Below are 15,257 nucleotides of genomic sequence, written 5' to 3' on the forward strand. Positions count from 1 at the left end.
TGTGGAAAATTTAAACGAAAAATTATTATATACACTTTTTGGGACTAATTAAGTGAAACCGGATTATTTCCCATCATGAAGTGTTTGTGAAACAGTACAGAAAATGTGTGAGCTGTAACATGGACGACCTGGAAGCTGGTCGGCGGTTCATCCACGTGTCTTCGGAAATGCTGGCACGAGGGGAGTGCTGAGGGGACTGGTAAGGCGACAGTGCTGGACTGACCGAAGCAGAGTTCTGAGGGTTCTGGTACTTCTGCTGCCACAGCTCCACTCCAAAAGCTCCTCCGCCCTGGTTGCCACAGCCCGGGGTACCCAGTGCCAACAGCAGTGCTGCATCGCGCAGATCGCTGTCTGCATTATCACCGTTGGCATGTGAGAAAGAGTCACAGGACGAAAGGTCTGATATCCAGCTGCGGGACGACAGGCTGCTACAGGGGCTGTGGGGCAACAAATTACAATACACGTTAAGCACATTACATAAAGGTCAGATGTCAAGATGCTGCAAACCAATTAGTGTTGCACAAATACCATTTTTTGGCCCCGATACCGATACCATACCAATACCACTTCGTTTGAAATATAAATCAAGGGCTTGAAATATAAATGAAGAGCTACATACTTGGATGTGAAATTATTGCTATTGTGGCTTTGTCAGGCTGCTGCTTACCATTGTGAAACTGAAACAGGATAATGGCTAATACAGATAAAGAGTAAATTCAGTAGAAGTTTTTATTGCATACCTGTTACGTGTGGCCATGGTTAAATAAACCTTTGGCTCTCAAAGGCCAAAACAGTGCTAAATAAAAACATGAAATTAAAACATGTAGAATACTAGCCCAACAGTAAAAGAGGAAAAATACAATAAATGAGCTGAACACAGTTTTTAAAACCCTGAGTTTTGGCTTTTAATGGCCAAACAGTGCAACTTTCATGAAATTATAAGTAATAATAACTGACCACAGCATCCTGTCTCTTCATTAGCCTCCCTCTTTGTGCACCAGCAGCAACATAACTCAACTCCATCAATAGCTACGCACAAATGCAAACAGCAAATGAGTGACTCTCTGACATACACGTACACTTAGCCACTTAGCTTAGCTTACTTTGCTTACTTCTACAGCACTTTTGAAAGGGCTTGCCACCCGTCCTTTGAAATAAGGAATCGTTCCGAATTGGGAAGTTGCATTGCATTGAACAAATACGGAATATATATATAAATAGATACATTTTGATGCATTTTAGGAGTTTTGGGGATGTCCCTTTTTTTCGTCGCCTGTTCGGGTTTGGGCGCGAGGGGGGCATCCCTGATTTCTATTTCTGAAAGGTGGCAACCCTACTTTTGAAACAGGTCTCAAATTAATGCGGCATTTCTTTCAATAAAAGACAATTTAAAGTATATGAAGTGGACTGACCAGGGATTGTTGCTCCGGTCTAGCCCCCTTCTTCTGGATAGCAGTCCTGCTGTTGCAGCCTCAAATTCTTGGTGTTTGTTCACGTCTTCAAATGTTTTATCAGGTTCGAGGTACTGAAACTGGCCGATTTAACTCCACCTCTCCAAACTTTCAGGCTGCAAATCTTGCATGCAACCATTGTACTCGACAGAGTCTATGCTGAAATATTCGGATACCGCCGACATTTCCTTCACATGAAAAAGCTGCCCCGGCATTGGTTAAGAGCGGCCATTGGCCCGCTCTCATTGGTCTGAAGCAGGTCAGTAGCGATAGCTGCTTGGCATGCAAATTGATCACGTGTGATCACCCAACATATAGTGTAGTGAGTGTCAGAAGCAAGAAGGCTGCGGTCAAGTGTTTTAATACTGGACTGGTAAATGGTATCGGCGCTCTATTTGTTGGTACTCGCCCATACCGATACCACCATTTTAGTGCTGGATCGCCCCCGTGAAAAATTTTTTATCTGAAGTTAAGCAAAAAATATCTTATTATTGATAATAATATGACATTTTTGTTATTTATAAAGAACTTTTTTTTTAAATCCATGAACAAGGTAAATCCATGAACATAGTTAAAAAAAAAAAAAAAGTTATCACGATCAACACTTTATTCAAAAACCAGTGCATTTTCAGACTTAATTGACATAGACATACAGTAAATAACTCGAGATTAAAAAGCAGGATATTTGGTCTAAAACATTCATTAGAAAATGTTGATCATTGTTTTACAAAGTAAAAGCAGACGGTTTCAAGTACAATCAAATTTAATTTTCTAATTTGACAAAAAGATAAACGATCTGTCAGTATTCTAAATTTCAGGGGGCTGAAACTAGAGGACAAATGGGCAAGGGACAAAGGGAACCTCGGACTTTAAGACGTGTAGGCTCTAATAAGCCACAATTGTTCTCTTTTACGAAAATGTTATGAGAAAAACATAAAATATTGCCACTGATTTAAAAACCTATATTATTTAGTACGTTTTGACCTATGGAGGGCGCCATATTTTATGGAAAATTAGGGTGATGACGTAGATTGTCACTGTCACCAGACGAATACGACCGGGTTACTGCAATTTCTTCTAGGCGGCGAGACGTCCAACACATGCGCTCATCAGTTAAAAGCGGCAAGTACGTATTTTTATTGAGTCTTTTATTAACTTTTTATTGCTTCAAAATACTTTTTGCATGTGTTTCCCTCTCATACTTTTAAGCATTGTGTTTTCTTGTGGTAGCTTTAAAGCAGATTGTTGATCTGTTGACCACATTAGTCAAGTAGCATATTTAAACCCCCCTTATTTGATATTACTACGTTTCAGTATTAGGTAAAGTAGTAACAGTATCAGTAAAGGCATCTTTAGTATGTTGTTTGTATGCATCTAAACAAAACAAGCTGAAAGCGCACGGTAGTACTTTGGGTGTCAAATTCGCCTCTCGTAGACGTTTCGCCGGTGTTGCACATTTTGGCAGAACACCGTATTTTTACTCCTACTCTCATCTCATCCTGTCTTTCCGGTTCATTTTGCTTTTGCTGCTCGTTTTGTGAAATATTGACTGTGCTGTCATGCTCATTAATGTTCCTCTCGGGTTCAAATTGAAAGGGTTGAACAGGTGACATGTCCCTAGAGTCATACTCTGCAGCATAACCATGCAACGTCACCGCCTTGCGATGTCAACAACAATGGCGACCTACTAGTTAAACAAATTTTACAAATTGTATAAAAACGAAAACATCAAGAGGGGTTTCATTCTCAATAAATATAAATATATACTGTATACATAATTCGAAGGGTAGGTTCAACTTTCGATCCAACATCCAAAGCTCTACATTTTTTTTTCTCCATTTTTGACTACATGCTCAAGTACGTACAAAACTTTTGATCATTTTGTTTTTTATCCTGAACTGCAATTACCTCGGGCAGAAGGGCGCATCACGGTAGCACGGTTCCAGCGGGAGGTACAACTGGTTTCTGGGCCACGACGACTCCAGGTAGCCACCTTCCGCACCAAGTGATTCATCATTATTGCTGTTCGTGCTGGCCGCAATGGCCGTTATCTGGATGCTGGGACAAGGGAATGATGGCGAATTCCCCTGGGCGCCATATGCAGGACTCGCATATTGCTGGTAGTGGGTGGGAGCCAGCTGGGCGGCAAGACCTGGCAGGTGACCACAACCTCGTCAACATTTGCATGGCAAACTTGTGGTCACATTTACATACAGTAAATGTCAACCTGACAACAACAAAATAGGAGTAGTAGCAACGATATGCTGGACTTGAGAACAATGCTGTCGAAATCCATGAAGAGAAATTGTGAATGCTGAAAATTTAAGAGGAAGTGAAATGTTTGGAATAATAATACTTCATGAACTAGAAGCTGCAATATCTGCAGAAATTACTATGGGGCTTTGCTGTAGTAGATGCAGATCTAAGACCTGCCAAGTTCATTTGAGAACATTTTGGGGACAAGTCCTGTTGATGTCAGGTCGTTTCCTGTTGATTTGGGGACATTTCGGTGACACTTCCTGTTGATTTGGAAATTTGGGGACATTTCAGGGAAACTTCCTGTTGATATCATGTCACTTGTTGATTTGGGGAGATTTCGGGGAAACTTCCTGCATATATCACGTCACTTCCTGTTGATTTGGACACAGATTTTTTTTTTTCCATTGAAAATGAATGGAAAATTTGGATGTACACGGCCGTCAATGGCGTCCCATTAGAAATGAATGGGCAAGTTTTTGGCGAATTTTGAGGGAACCGTAAGTTTTTGCCAAATTCTATATACATACAACATTTACGCCCCTTAATGTCTTGGAATTTTTGATGAGTAAATTATCCCATTTAGTCAAAAACTGCAGGACAAGTAGTACTTTGGCAAAAAAAATAAAGGCTTTGGAATTAATTTTCAAATATTTTTTTTTTTATTTGGAACTGAATTTGGATTTGTAAAATGAAAAACAATAGGGCCTAGGAGGCGAATCTTTGAAAATTGAAGTTGCAATGGTTCAAATAGTTAATATGTGGAAGTGGGAAAAGGAATTTTGTTTCAACTTTAATTTTTGCAAACTTCAGGGTGTCACCCAACCAAAAAACATTTCATGATGCAAATTGACTTTTTGTCAAGTGAATTTTTTATTTTACAAAGTTTCTTATAGCATTGCAACTTTAGAAATGTTACCTCGGTCTGGTTTTGAATATATATTTCGGCCCAGTAAACGCCTGCATTTTAATCTTGTCTGAACCACTAATCTCGAGGAGCAAGTGATTGTTGTTTTCCCCCCTCCAAAGTTTAAAAATGGAGCAGAATTCAACAGCTGACAGCTGCACTTGTCACATTGGCGGCATAAGCCATATGCACTTCCTAGTTTTAGTTTCAAAATAAGTGGGAAACGTACTTCGCCACAGTCGTGTGCAGTGCCAAGTAAAATATATATATTTAAATGCAAAAGTTGGGATGGGATTCTTTAAATTCTCACTGCTGTACGTTCAGATTTCCTGCAGTTTATAACATCGGCGTCTCCACTTCCGACATCCGGTATAAATTTCTAACGTCCCTGCCATTTTTGGTGAAAAAAATTAAAATGAAAAATACTAACCTTCATTGTGTTCGCCCTCCTCAAAGATAAGACCGAAATCCAGCTCTTCGGGGCAATTTGCGGAGGACATCAAAGCGACAAAAAAAAAAAAAAAAAAAAAGTTTGCTGTAGGAGAGACGTAAATGTGTTCCAAGTCGAACTGAATGACTGCTAACAGACGAGTCGACTTACACGTCGAGCAGTTTTCAAGCTTAAAAGACGTTGAGTGGAGCCCCTGTTGTCATTGTGTCACCAATTTGTTCTCGTTTGAGCTTGAAGCAGTCGGCGTACTAGGAGTTTAAACAAAGTTACTCGTTTACACTCAGGTTGCGCGTGAGCTGCGTTTACGTCACCCTGGTCATCTCACTCAAAAACTGAACACATTGAGCATAAAATTAGAGTAGTGATGCGTTAAAAAAAGAAAACTCTGATCATCCCTTCTCACCCTCCCAGTACTAATGGATCGGGCATCTATCACCGTTAATGAAAGTCTCAAACATATGAAAACAAATATTCCGGAATTACTTAAACGCCCCATGGATCAGCGACGTACGAGATCATCTGTGACGTTGGCTTGTACGCTTCCTACACCTTTAGCTTTCAATTCAAACCAAATTGAAGCCCTAATATGTGAATTAACATTTTGTCCTAAACGCAACACGTGAAATTTGGAAAACATCCATTTGCTTCCCTTGTTAATAAGTACCATACAAAAAAAAAAAAAAAAAGGATTTCAAGAAAATATATTTTCATGCAGCATAATGTTTGTACATGACTTGTTCATAAAAATAAAATAATTTGGATTAAATTATATGTTTGCTCCTTGTTGCACCATGATAAAGTTGACCTAGTGGTCAGGAGTAATCAGCTCCTGATTGCTCAACTCAAAAGATTCTCTTAAACAAAAATGGCCCTGCCTGAGGCCTGCGGCGGGTAGATATTGCAGGCAAAAACATAAAATAGTCCAACAAAATTAAAAGGCAACAGCTTTTTCTGTTTGGACTTCCGAGGTGTTTTGCTGTCGCTGACGAAAACAAACAAGTTCAACTTAACGCATCAGCACTTGTCGGAATTTAAGTGTACATTACGAGTCATGCATGCCTTCTGCATGTTTGTGTTTGTGGGGGGGATAAAATAAGTCAAAACATGCAGCCTTTGCTCCACAGGTCAAGTTTTGTCTTCACAAGCTCTGGTTTCACGATCGTTGACAGTTAGTTTTTTCCGTTTTTCTTCGTCTACTTTGTGCTCATCTTCAAATTTTCTTTTATGTAGCTGTCTGCCATTTTCTTCTCCGACACGACCATCTGGAATTCCAAGAGCGCGCAGGCAAACCACCGCAGACGCCTGCTCGGCAAACTTCTTAGACTTTTCCCTGGAAGACCACAAGGAAAATTGCTGCGGTAAATGCACCAGAAACAATAATATCAAATAATAATGATAATTTTCTTCCTTCAAAGTTTAGTCAGTCAATGTGTTTAAGAAACCCATAGGCAATTTGGTTGCCAGCTGCTGGGGAATGTATGCATTTTTCTGGGACACCCTATATATAAATTACCAGATTCAGAAGAATTAAGGAAATATGTTTAAATAATACACTTCACTGGTCCTCGGCACACATCTAAGGGTGTTTGATAGATCTCTTCTTCTGTCAGCTTCACAGGTGCTGGGTGGAGTTTGTTGCTGTCCTGCCCTGTGCTGTCCCGTCGCTGGTCCTGGCCCCGGGGTTTTCAGCTTGGGCTTGTCAGGTTGCATCTGGTCGTGCGTGGGTCCCGTCGGGCATGCGGTGGTCTTGCGAGCGGGTGCCGGCCCGGGCTGCGGCCCTTTCCTGGCCGGCCAGGGTGGCATGGAGAGGGCTGGGGGTGTGTGCGGCGGCCACAGTTCCCTTCCGGGTCGCCCCAGCTGAAGCCGCGTCTACTTGTACTGGGTACCGGGGAGGTGCTCCCTGGTGTCAAACCGCGCACCCCTGCTGGCCCGGGGGTGGGTTGGGGGGATCGCGCCTCGGTCCCCTTGGTCTGTCTCCGGCCCTCTTCGGATCGCAGCGGCTGCCCCTGCCCTCCTATCGGCGGGGTTGTCGGCGGGGCCTCTTGGGGCCCATGGGGCCTTGGGTGGGGCTTGCTGTCCCTTGCCGGTGGGATGGATATCCCCTGTTCTCCGGCGCCTAGCGTAGCGCCTGTTTGGGGTGCAGGGTGGGTGCTCGGGCGGTGGGTTGTGCCGGGGGTGGTCTGGGGCTGGGGTTGATCGGGGCCCTGGTGCTTCTCCTGCCCTGCACGCACTCCTTACTTTGCATTGTAAATATCTTTCACCCTGGCACCTACATACTCATTCATTCCTCCGGGGAGAGTTGGGATGGGGCCATACAGTCCTGGCCCGGCTCCACCCTGATTTTAATGCATCACACACCAAGGTTGTGGGATGGATGGGACCTGTTGGGGGAGGAGGAGGGGGGGTGCTCAAGGTTACCTCATCACAGCAGGCCCAGCCATTCCTGCACCTTTTTTAACGCACCACACACATCGTACTCCACGGGAGAGCTCTGGCAAAGGGCGGTGGGACTGGCGGCTGGGTAGAAATTCCATGCAGCGGTCCCACTGCCCCAAGCCGAGCTCTCCTATTTTAATGCATACATTGCACGACCCGCCCCACAGAATCCCATCACGGTGCCCGGGGACCTGGCAGCCAAAGTAATAGGGTGGTAGGTGGGTCCCACAATTTCTCTCTACGGCATGGCTCCCAGGGCATGGCCTCCCCTCTGCCTGGGCTGCCGGCCGCAGGAGTGGGGGGAAGTCAGGGCCCCGATCTCGTGTCGCCCCGTGGCGGCTCCTCTGCATTCTCCTGCTTCCGCCTTCCCCTCTCTTCTCTGCCTGGGTGTCCGCCCTGTGCTCCGTCGCGGATCGCTGGCTGGACGCCGGTGTATCGGCTGGGTGTCGCATGCTCGGGCGGGGGACCCTGACCTGGACTTGGTGGGCCGTTGGGGGTCCTGTGGCGTGCTTTGCCAGTTGGGGGGGATGTGGCTTGTGGGCCGGGTGGGCGGACAGGGGTGGGGGTGGTAGTGTGTCCCCTTTTCCCATAACTAAAGGCCGGTTGATGGGGGCGCAGATGGCCCAGGGGACCACCCTGGATCCCGGGGAGGGGGTGACGATGGCTCCTTTGCTGGGCTGCAGGAGGAGGGATGGGCTGCGCATCCATACACACGTTCATTGAAAGTTCTGGCATCTAGTGAAAGAGCATTTAATTGTTCTACCTGTCATTATATATACATATATGATATGCGGTGGTATGAAAAGTATCTGAACCTTTTGGAATTTCACACATTTCTGCTTAAAATTATCAAATGTGATCTGATCTTTGTCAAAATCACACAAATAAAAAAAATGCTTCAACTAAAACCACTCAAACATTTGTAGGTTTTCATATTTTAATGAGGATAGTATGCAAACAATGACAGAAGGGGGAAAAATAAGTAAATGAACCATCACATTCAATATTTTGTGGCCCGCCCTTTGGCAGCAATAACTTCAACCAGATGCTGCAGATCAGCCTATCGATCAGGACTAATCATGGAACATTCTTCCCTAGAAAACTGCTGTAGTTCAGTCAGATTCCTGGGATGTTTGGCATGAATCGCCGTCTTTAGGTCATGCCATAGCATTTCAATGGGGTTCAAGTCTGGACTTTGACTTGGCAGCTCCAGAACGTGTATTTTGTTCTTCTGAAACCATTCTGAAGTTGATTTACTTCTGTGTTTTGGACCATTGTCATGTTGCAGCATCCATCCCCTTTTTAGCTTCAACTGTCTGACAGACAGCCTCAGGTTTTCCTGCAAAACATCCCGATAAACTTTTGAATTCATTTTTCCATTAATGATTGCAAGCTGTCCCGGCACTGAGGAAGCAAAACAGCCCCAAATCATGAAGCTCCCTCCACCATACTTCATGGTGGTGTTGATGAGGTGTTGATGTTGGTGAGCTGTTCCATTTGTCCTCCACACATGATGCATGTGTGATTGTCAAACAATTCAAATTTGGTTTCATCAGTCCACAAAATATTTTGACAAAACGTCTGTGGACTGTCTAAGTGCCTTTTTGCGAACACTAAATGAGCAACAATGTTTTTTTAGACAGCAGTGGCTTCCTCCATAGAGTCCTCCCATGAACACCATTGTTGGCAATCGTTGTACATATAGTTGATGTGTGCAGAGATATTGGACTGTGCCAGTGATTTCTGAAGGTCTTTAGCAGATTCTCTAGTTTTTTTTTTGTTTTGTTTTTAAACCTCTCTGAGTATTCTGCGCTGAACTCTTAGCGTCAACTTTGGTGGACGTAGACAACTTCTCTGACTGTTGACTGATAAAAATCCAGACTTTTAGAGATTGTTTTATATCCTTACCAAGCTTTATACAAATCAACATCCCTTGATCGCAAGTCTTCAGACCGCTTCTTCTACCCAGCCATGATGCACATCAGACAATGCTTCTCATCAAGACAATTCTTACCAGGTGTGTGTTTTATAGTGGGCAGGGCAGCTTTAAACCACTCATCGGTGATTGGCCACACACCTGACTTAAGTTGCTTGGTAAAAATTGGTTTCAATTGCTCTTTAAGTCTCCTTATGCAGAAGGTTCACTTATTTCCCCCATCTGTCATTGTATGCATGCCATCCTCATTAAAATATAAAAACCTATAAATGTTTGTGTGGTTTTAGTTAGACGCCGTTTTTACGTGTGTAATTTTAACAAAGATCAGATCACATATGATGGTGATTTTATGCAGAAACGTGAGAAATTCCAAAAGGTTGAAATACTTTTTCATACCACTGTACCTCAAAGTACCATTGTACATCAGCGGCAGACAAGTGTAATGTTTCGCTGTTATCTGGAAGTTTAGGCAATTAATTCAGAGATTTCCCACTTCAATCATTGTTCTAGTTTTATAAATGATTGTACCATTAATGGATATGAAACATATTGAGTAAATGCGATTCCATTATTTGTGCACATGCGAGGTCCAAGGAGGTTCTACATTTCATCGCAGCATTAGCAAAAATTGAAGTAAAACTAGTAGTATATAGATGAATCACAGACTTTGTGTATTTTGGGCACGATTCAAGCACATGTTTGTGTTTTTGAATGAGTCCGTGTGAAGTACCAGAGCGAGGATCTGTATTCCCGGTTTTCCACTTTCACGGTGGACTGGAAGGCTCGGTCCTGTGCACGTTGGACCTGGAATGAATCGGCACAAACACAAGCTAGTTCACAAACACTAGCTAGCCAGGGTCAATTCTTCTTTGAGTTTTATACGTTTACTTAGGGATGTCCCGATCCGATTATGTGATCGGAAATCGGGCTGATCGCGCCAATTTTCAGAGGATGGGAATCGGGCGAAAGGGTTCGGGTTTTTAATTTAAAAAATATATTTGTTTTTCTGCTTCATGCTCGTACAGCCTCTCACCCTCTCGCTCTCTCTCTTTTTTTTTTTAACCCTTTCACGCACACATTCACACACCAATGGTGCAGCTGCCATGCAAGGCGCTACCAACCCATTAGGGTTCAGTTCCTTGCCTTTGGCAACAGTGGGCATTTGTAGCTGGTAATCGAACCGCTGACCTTTCAGTCCCAGAACAACTCGAGCAACCAACTGCGCCACGGCCACCCACTCCCCCTCCCTCCTTCTAAGCAGTGCAGCTTGCATTTGGTACTTAAACGGCAACAAGAGCCAGTATTTAACGTTGACTGAACGGTGAGCATCTATAATGATTTTTGCTTTGTTAAAAGGAGAGAACTTGAAAATGAGGCTAGCAGACTTCATTAGCACTTGAGCTAAGATAATGTGGTACACCGACTGCAGACTTAAATTCGAGATCTGTGTCTACCTAAAACTGGTTTGATGAACTGAAACCTATGTGTGTGGCATAATGTATATATGGCAGAAAACACAGACAAGACTGAAAAAGCAGTTTCTGCACTTGCACTCCTCTTTAAAAGAAACTAGGGCTGTCCCAAACGACTAATTTTCTCCCGATTAGTCAGCCGACTATTTTTACGATTAGTCGACTAATCTATTAAAAATAAAAATAATTTTTTTTTAACTAATTTAGCAATGAAATTTTTGTTGACGCTTATCAGTTCACAAAAACATATTGGAACACTTAAATTATTTATTAAAGTACAAATAAACACGTAAATAACAATAATAAATCACAAATAAACAATGAGTTCAAATGCTGGTAGAATTAACTAGTGCAAAACAATGGAATGTAAACAGATTCAGAACACTGACTTCACCTTTCCAACATGATTCAAAACAATTCTTAAAAAAACACCTAGCCTTAATATAATAGTATAGTACTATATATAATAGTTTTATAATTATTATAATAATTATTCATTGCCAATCAGATTTTTCATAAAGGGTGTCATTTTAAAGGTATTCTTAGTGTAGAATCTAAATTCTGAAGTATGCGGGATTAACTCCTGAAATCGTTATTTATATGACGAACATGACATGCTTTTATTTTTGAAATGTTCACCGGAAGTACGTTCGCTAAACCGCTAACCGGAAGTACGTTCGCTAAACCGCTAACTTCAGCTTTACACTCCGCAAAAAAAGCACTTTTTGTCATTGCATGTGTCAATAATAGATTTTTTTGGTCATTTTTTTCGTTTGCAAATGCTGTTAACCAGCGATTTTTCATGTTTGAAGTGTCACCTTTTAACCGCAAGTTTGCTTTCACGAGACGACTGCCAATGTTTCATAGCAGGCTAAAGTACCTGTAGATTGCCTTTCCCCCCCCATTCACCTCAGTGTAGCAATGCTAACGTTACAATGTTTAATATAGATGTTTTTTCTTATTTTATATGTCTGAACTTTAATTCTACAGCGTGTTGATAAGAGAAAGGAGTCTCACAAGCCATCAGCACGCACGCACCAATGTATGCACGCACGCACGTGCGCAGCGATAAAAGGCAGCCGTGAAAATTACCGCCCTCATTTTTATTTGCCGTGCGATAAATGGACTCATTGCATAGCGCGACAGGCTTAGCAACTTCAATAAAACATGTCGTTAGTTAGTTAGTTGGACTTACAAACTGGGCGACGGCGCTTGAGGTGTTTATTCACGGCCGACGTGCAGCCAAGCTTGGCATTGAAGAGACAGGACAGAAAGAGTGTACCTTCCTTTGTTTCTTTGAAATAAGTCAATGTTTTGGACACTCTGGTGCGCTTTTTTTGGCTTTGTGCCGCTTTCCCCGCTTGCATACAGAGCGCGTCCGACATTCTGAACTTTCCACGCATATATTTTTTTAACCCTTTATTAACCGTCGACGGGATGTTGCGCTCGTCGACGGATTTACGTCATCGATGACGTCGACAATGTCGACTAGTCGGGACAGCTCTAAAAGAAACTGCTGTATTTTAAGCCAAAATAACTGATGTGTTTGATAGAACAATATGTCTATATGCTGTCATAGCAGATTCATGGTGCATTAAGTCCCCAAACTATTTTTAATTTGTCAGTTTTACCCTGGAAACCCCCGTTTACAGACGTCGCGCAACCGCTTTTGTTTCAACCCAGCCATAAAAAGAAGCTCAGTAATTATATTTTTCGAAATGTCTGCCATTTTTAGCTTAGAATCATTCATTTATGTCTGTTTATTTAAAAAAAAAAAAAAAAAAAAACGACTTTAAAAAATTATTCACTTGCATATTTTAAACAAATGACGTCACAATGGAAAAAAATGGTGTCTATAAAAAACCCTAACCTCATAACTATCGCTTAATTGGATTTTTTTGTTACTGTCGCATTTTCTCCGATGTTAGATGATAACATGTTTGAGATGTTTTTTAAGCCAACACAACTGTTGTGTTTGACAGAACAATATGTCTATGCTGCCATAGCAGATTCATGGCACATTAAGCCCCCGAACTATTTTTAATTTGTCCGTTTTACCGTGGAAACCCCTGTTTACAGATGATTTTGTTTCAACCCAGCCATAAAACGAAGGGAATTAATCATATTTATTATTCAAAATGTCTGTCATTTTTAGCTTAGAATCATTAATTGATGTCTAATATTACGTTTAGAAAAAAAATTGACTTAAAAATTTTTTTCACTCGCATATTTTAAACTTTTAAACAAATTACGTCACAATGAAAAAAATGGTGTCTGTAAAAAAGTCACATATCTACCTCATAACTATGGCTTACTTCTATTTTTTTTTTTTTACTGTCGCATTTTGTCCAGTATGTTAGATGATAAATAATGGATCCAAACAAAGAAAAATTGAAAAGAAACATTTAAAAGGGTAAATATATGAAAAATAAAATCTCGACCACCCCTTGATGTCTGCGATTTCTGCATCGTGACCCTTGTTATATGACTATGTTTCACCCATAAAATTCACAAAAAACCCAGCTGTGACCATTCACAGCTGTGTCTTGACACTCTGTGATACATGCTACATGAAGTTTTTTGATCGAAACAAGGTAAGTACGCAATAATATCTCGTTAAAGTCATGGCGTCTGTAATTCTGCTCTTGCATGCTCTCGCCTTCATATGGGTTTTGCTGTTTAAAAAACTTTAAAAAAAAAAAAAAAAAAAATGCCCTCCTGTTCAAAATTTTTCTTTTACCAGAAAATTGAGATTTTAAGCTTTCCAATGATGTATCACACATGCATATTGGACAATTCTAAAATTTGGCCTAATTGGGGGTCTTAGTGCGGAACTTCAAGTCACCTTAGTGTTTTCCGCCATATATATTTTTTTTAAAGAATCAACATTATTATCAGCTTTATTTTTACTGGCCCCACCGGGCCAGTGGTTGGGGAATTCTGGTGGCCCTGACGGTTTTAAAAGTACGTCCGGGCCATTTATATTGTCGACCCCTGCAATGAAATGCTAATTTTGTATTAAAAAAAAAAACACTTAGGTGTGCGAAGCACTGTGCTGTTGTAAGCCCCTTTGTAACAGGGCCTTTGTAATGTTTTAAATGTATTTGCTTACAGTTTGGTAGGTGGGCTGCTCTATCTTTTGGCGTCGGCTCCACTCCAGAAGAAACATCTTTGGTGTGAGCTGAGGAGGATATTCACGTCTGCCTCCAACAAACAAACATCAAATCATCAAACATTTTCCAGTGTTGTTTTGATTTTGGGGGTGTGGTGTGGTACCGTTGAAACTTGAGGGCCATAGTGGTGATGTCGCCATCCATGGTGATCAAGTCGTCCTCACACCGGTCGTGACTCCGCAGGGTGTCGCGGCGAGCCTGAAGCTCTGCCTGCGTCTCGCTGAAAAACTCCTCAAGACCGTACGCCGCACTAAAAAACATACACACACACAAAAATTACATGCATGACTTTACCCACGGACGTCTTTACTACACCACTTCTAACGATAAATCCCCTGAAAATGCAGGATCCAGGTTTTCTGTAATGCTGTATTGCTTTTACTACTACCACTAGTTTTTTTCTGATTCCAGTTTATTATAGGTGGAGGTCCACTACCAAAAATTAAATGATAATATTGATCTACGAATTGGTTTGAGTCAATGGAAGTACGGTATAGGTGTTAATTTGTCCACAAGGTGTAAGCATCCACACATCTTTGGGAAGGTGTGCTCATTTATGGGGCGCCGTTTGTAAAGCAACACATGCTGATAATTACATTTTCTCACATTTAGCGCCACACAGTGTTGAAAACGTGGTGTGACATATTTAGAGTCACTTTTTTTTTTTTTAGCAACCTAAATATTCATTTTTAAATAAGAAGTTTTGGACCTGAATGTTTAAATCCAGAACTAAATATTTTATTTAAATCTTACATTTATATCCTATATCCTAAATGCTAAATCTGGAAACGGTTGGAACCAAATATTTAGCTTAATATGCAAATTCACATGACTGGAGACGGGAAGTAACAAAAGAAAAGCTGGAGCACTCAAAATACTCTTTAAGTAGTTTCTCCTAAATATATATTTTACCTATATATTGTTATTATCACAATGACTCATATCCAAGAGTAGACTGCCACCGTTTAGTAGGTTTTATTCATTTTCAAGCAATGTAAACAGACAGTCTGAGTTGCTCCACCAGCTTTTATTTTGTTACTTCCGGTCTCCAGTCATTGCATATCAAGCTAAATATTTAGTTCCGACCGTTTCCTGATTTAACATTTAGGATATAGGATATAAATTTAAGATTTAAATTAAATGTTTAGTTCAGGATTTAAACAATCAGGTCCAAA

The 15,257-nt window shown here is 41.4% G+C and overlaps 1 protein-coding gene across 5 annotated transcripts in view; it reads right to left on the reverse strand.

Annotated features, from left to right (window-relative positions):
- The window catches only part of dus2 (dihydrouridine synthase 2), a 42,611-nt gene that overhangs the window by 15,332 nt on the left and 12,022 nt on the right, over nt 1–15,257 (reverse strand). For 3 of the 5 annotated variants that reach the window (XM_057836269.1, XM_057836267.1, XM_057836266.1), the window contains exons 1-3: nt 5,045–6,194; nt 3,360–3,603; nt 129–437 (exon numbers count right to left, since the gene is read on the reverse strand). In XM_057836269.1, coding sequence (XP_057692252.1) covers nt 129–437; nt 3,360–3,603; nt 5,045–5,114 — 623 coding nt within the window. In that variant the 5' untranslated portion in view covers nt 5,115–6,194. Of the gene's footprint in view, nt 1–128; nt 438–3,359; nt 3,604–5,044; nt 6,396–10,167; nt 10,242–14,021; nt 14,110–14,185; nt 14,333–15,257 lie in introns of those variants that run through there. The other 2 variants (XM_057836270.1, XM_057836271.1) reach the window with 1 other exon arrangement.

The sequence above is a fragment of the Corythoichthys intestinalis genome, chromosome 5 (assembly GCF_030265065.1).
Source record: "Corythoichthys intestinalis isolate RoL2023-P3 chromosome 5, ASM3026506v1, whole genome shotgun sequence".
NCBI lineage: Eukaryota > Metazoa > Chordata > Actinopteri > Syngnathiformes > Syngnathidae > Corythoichthys > Corythoichthys intestinalis.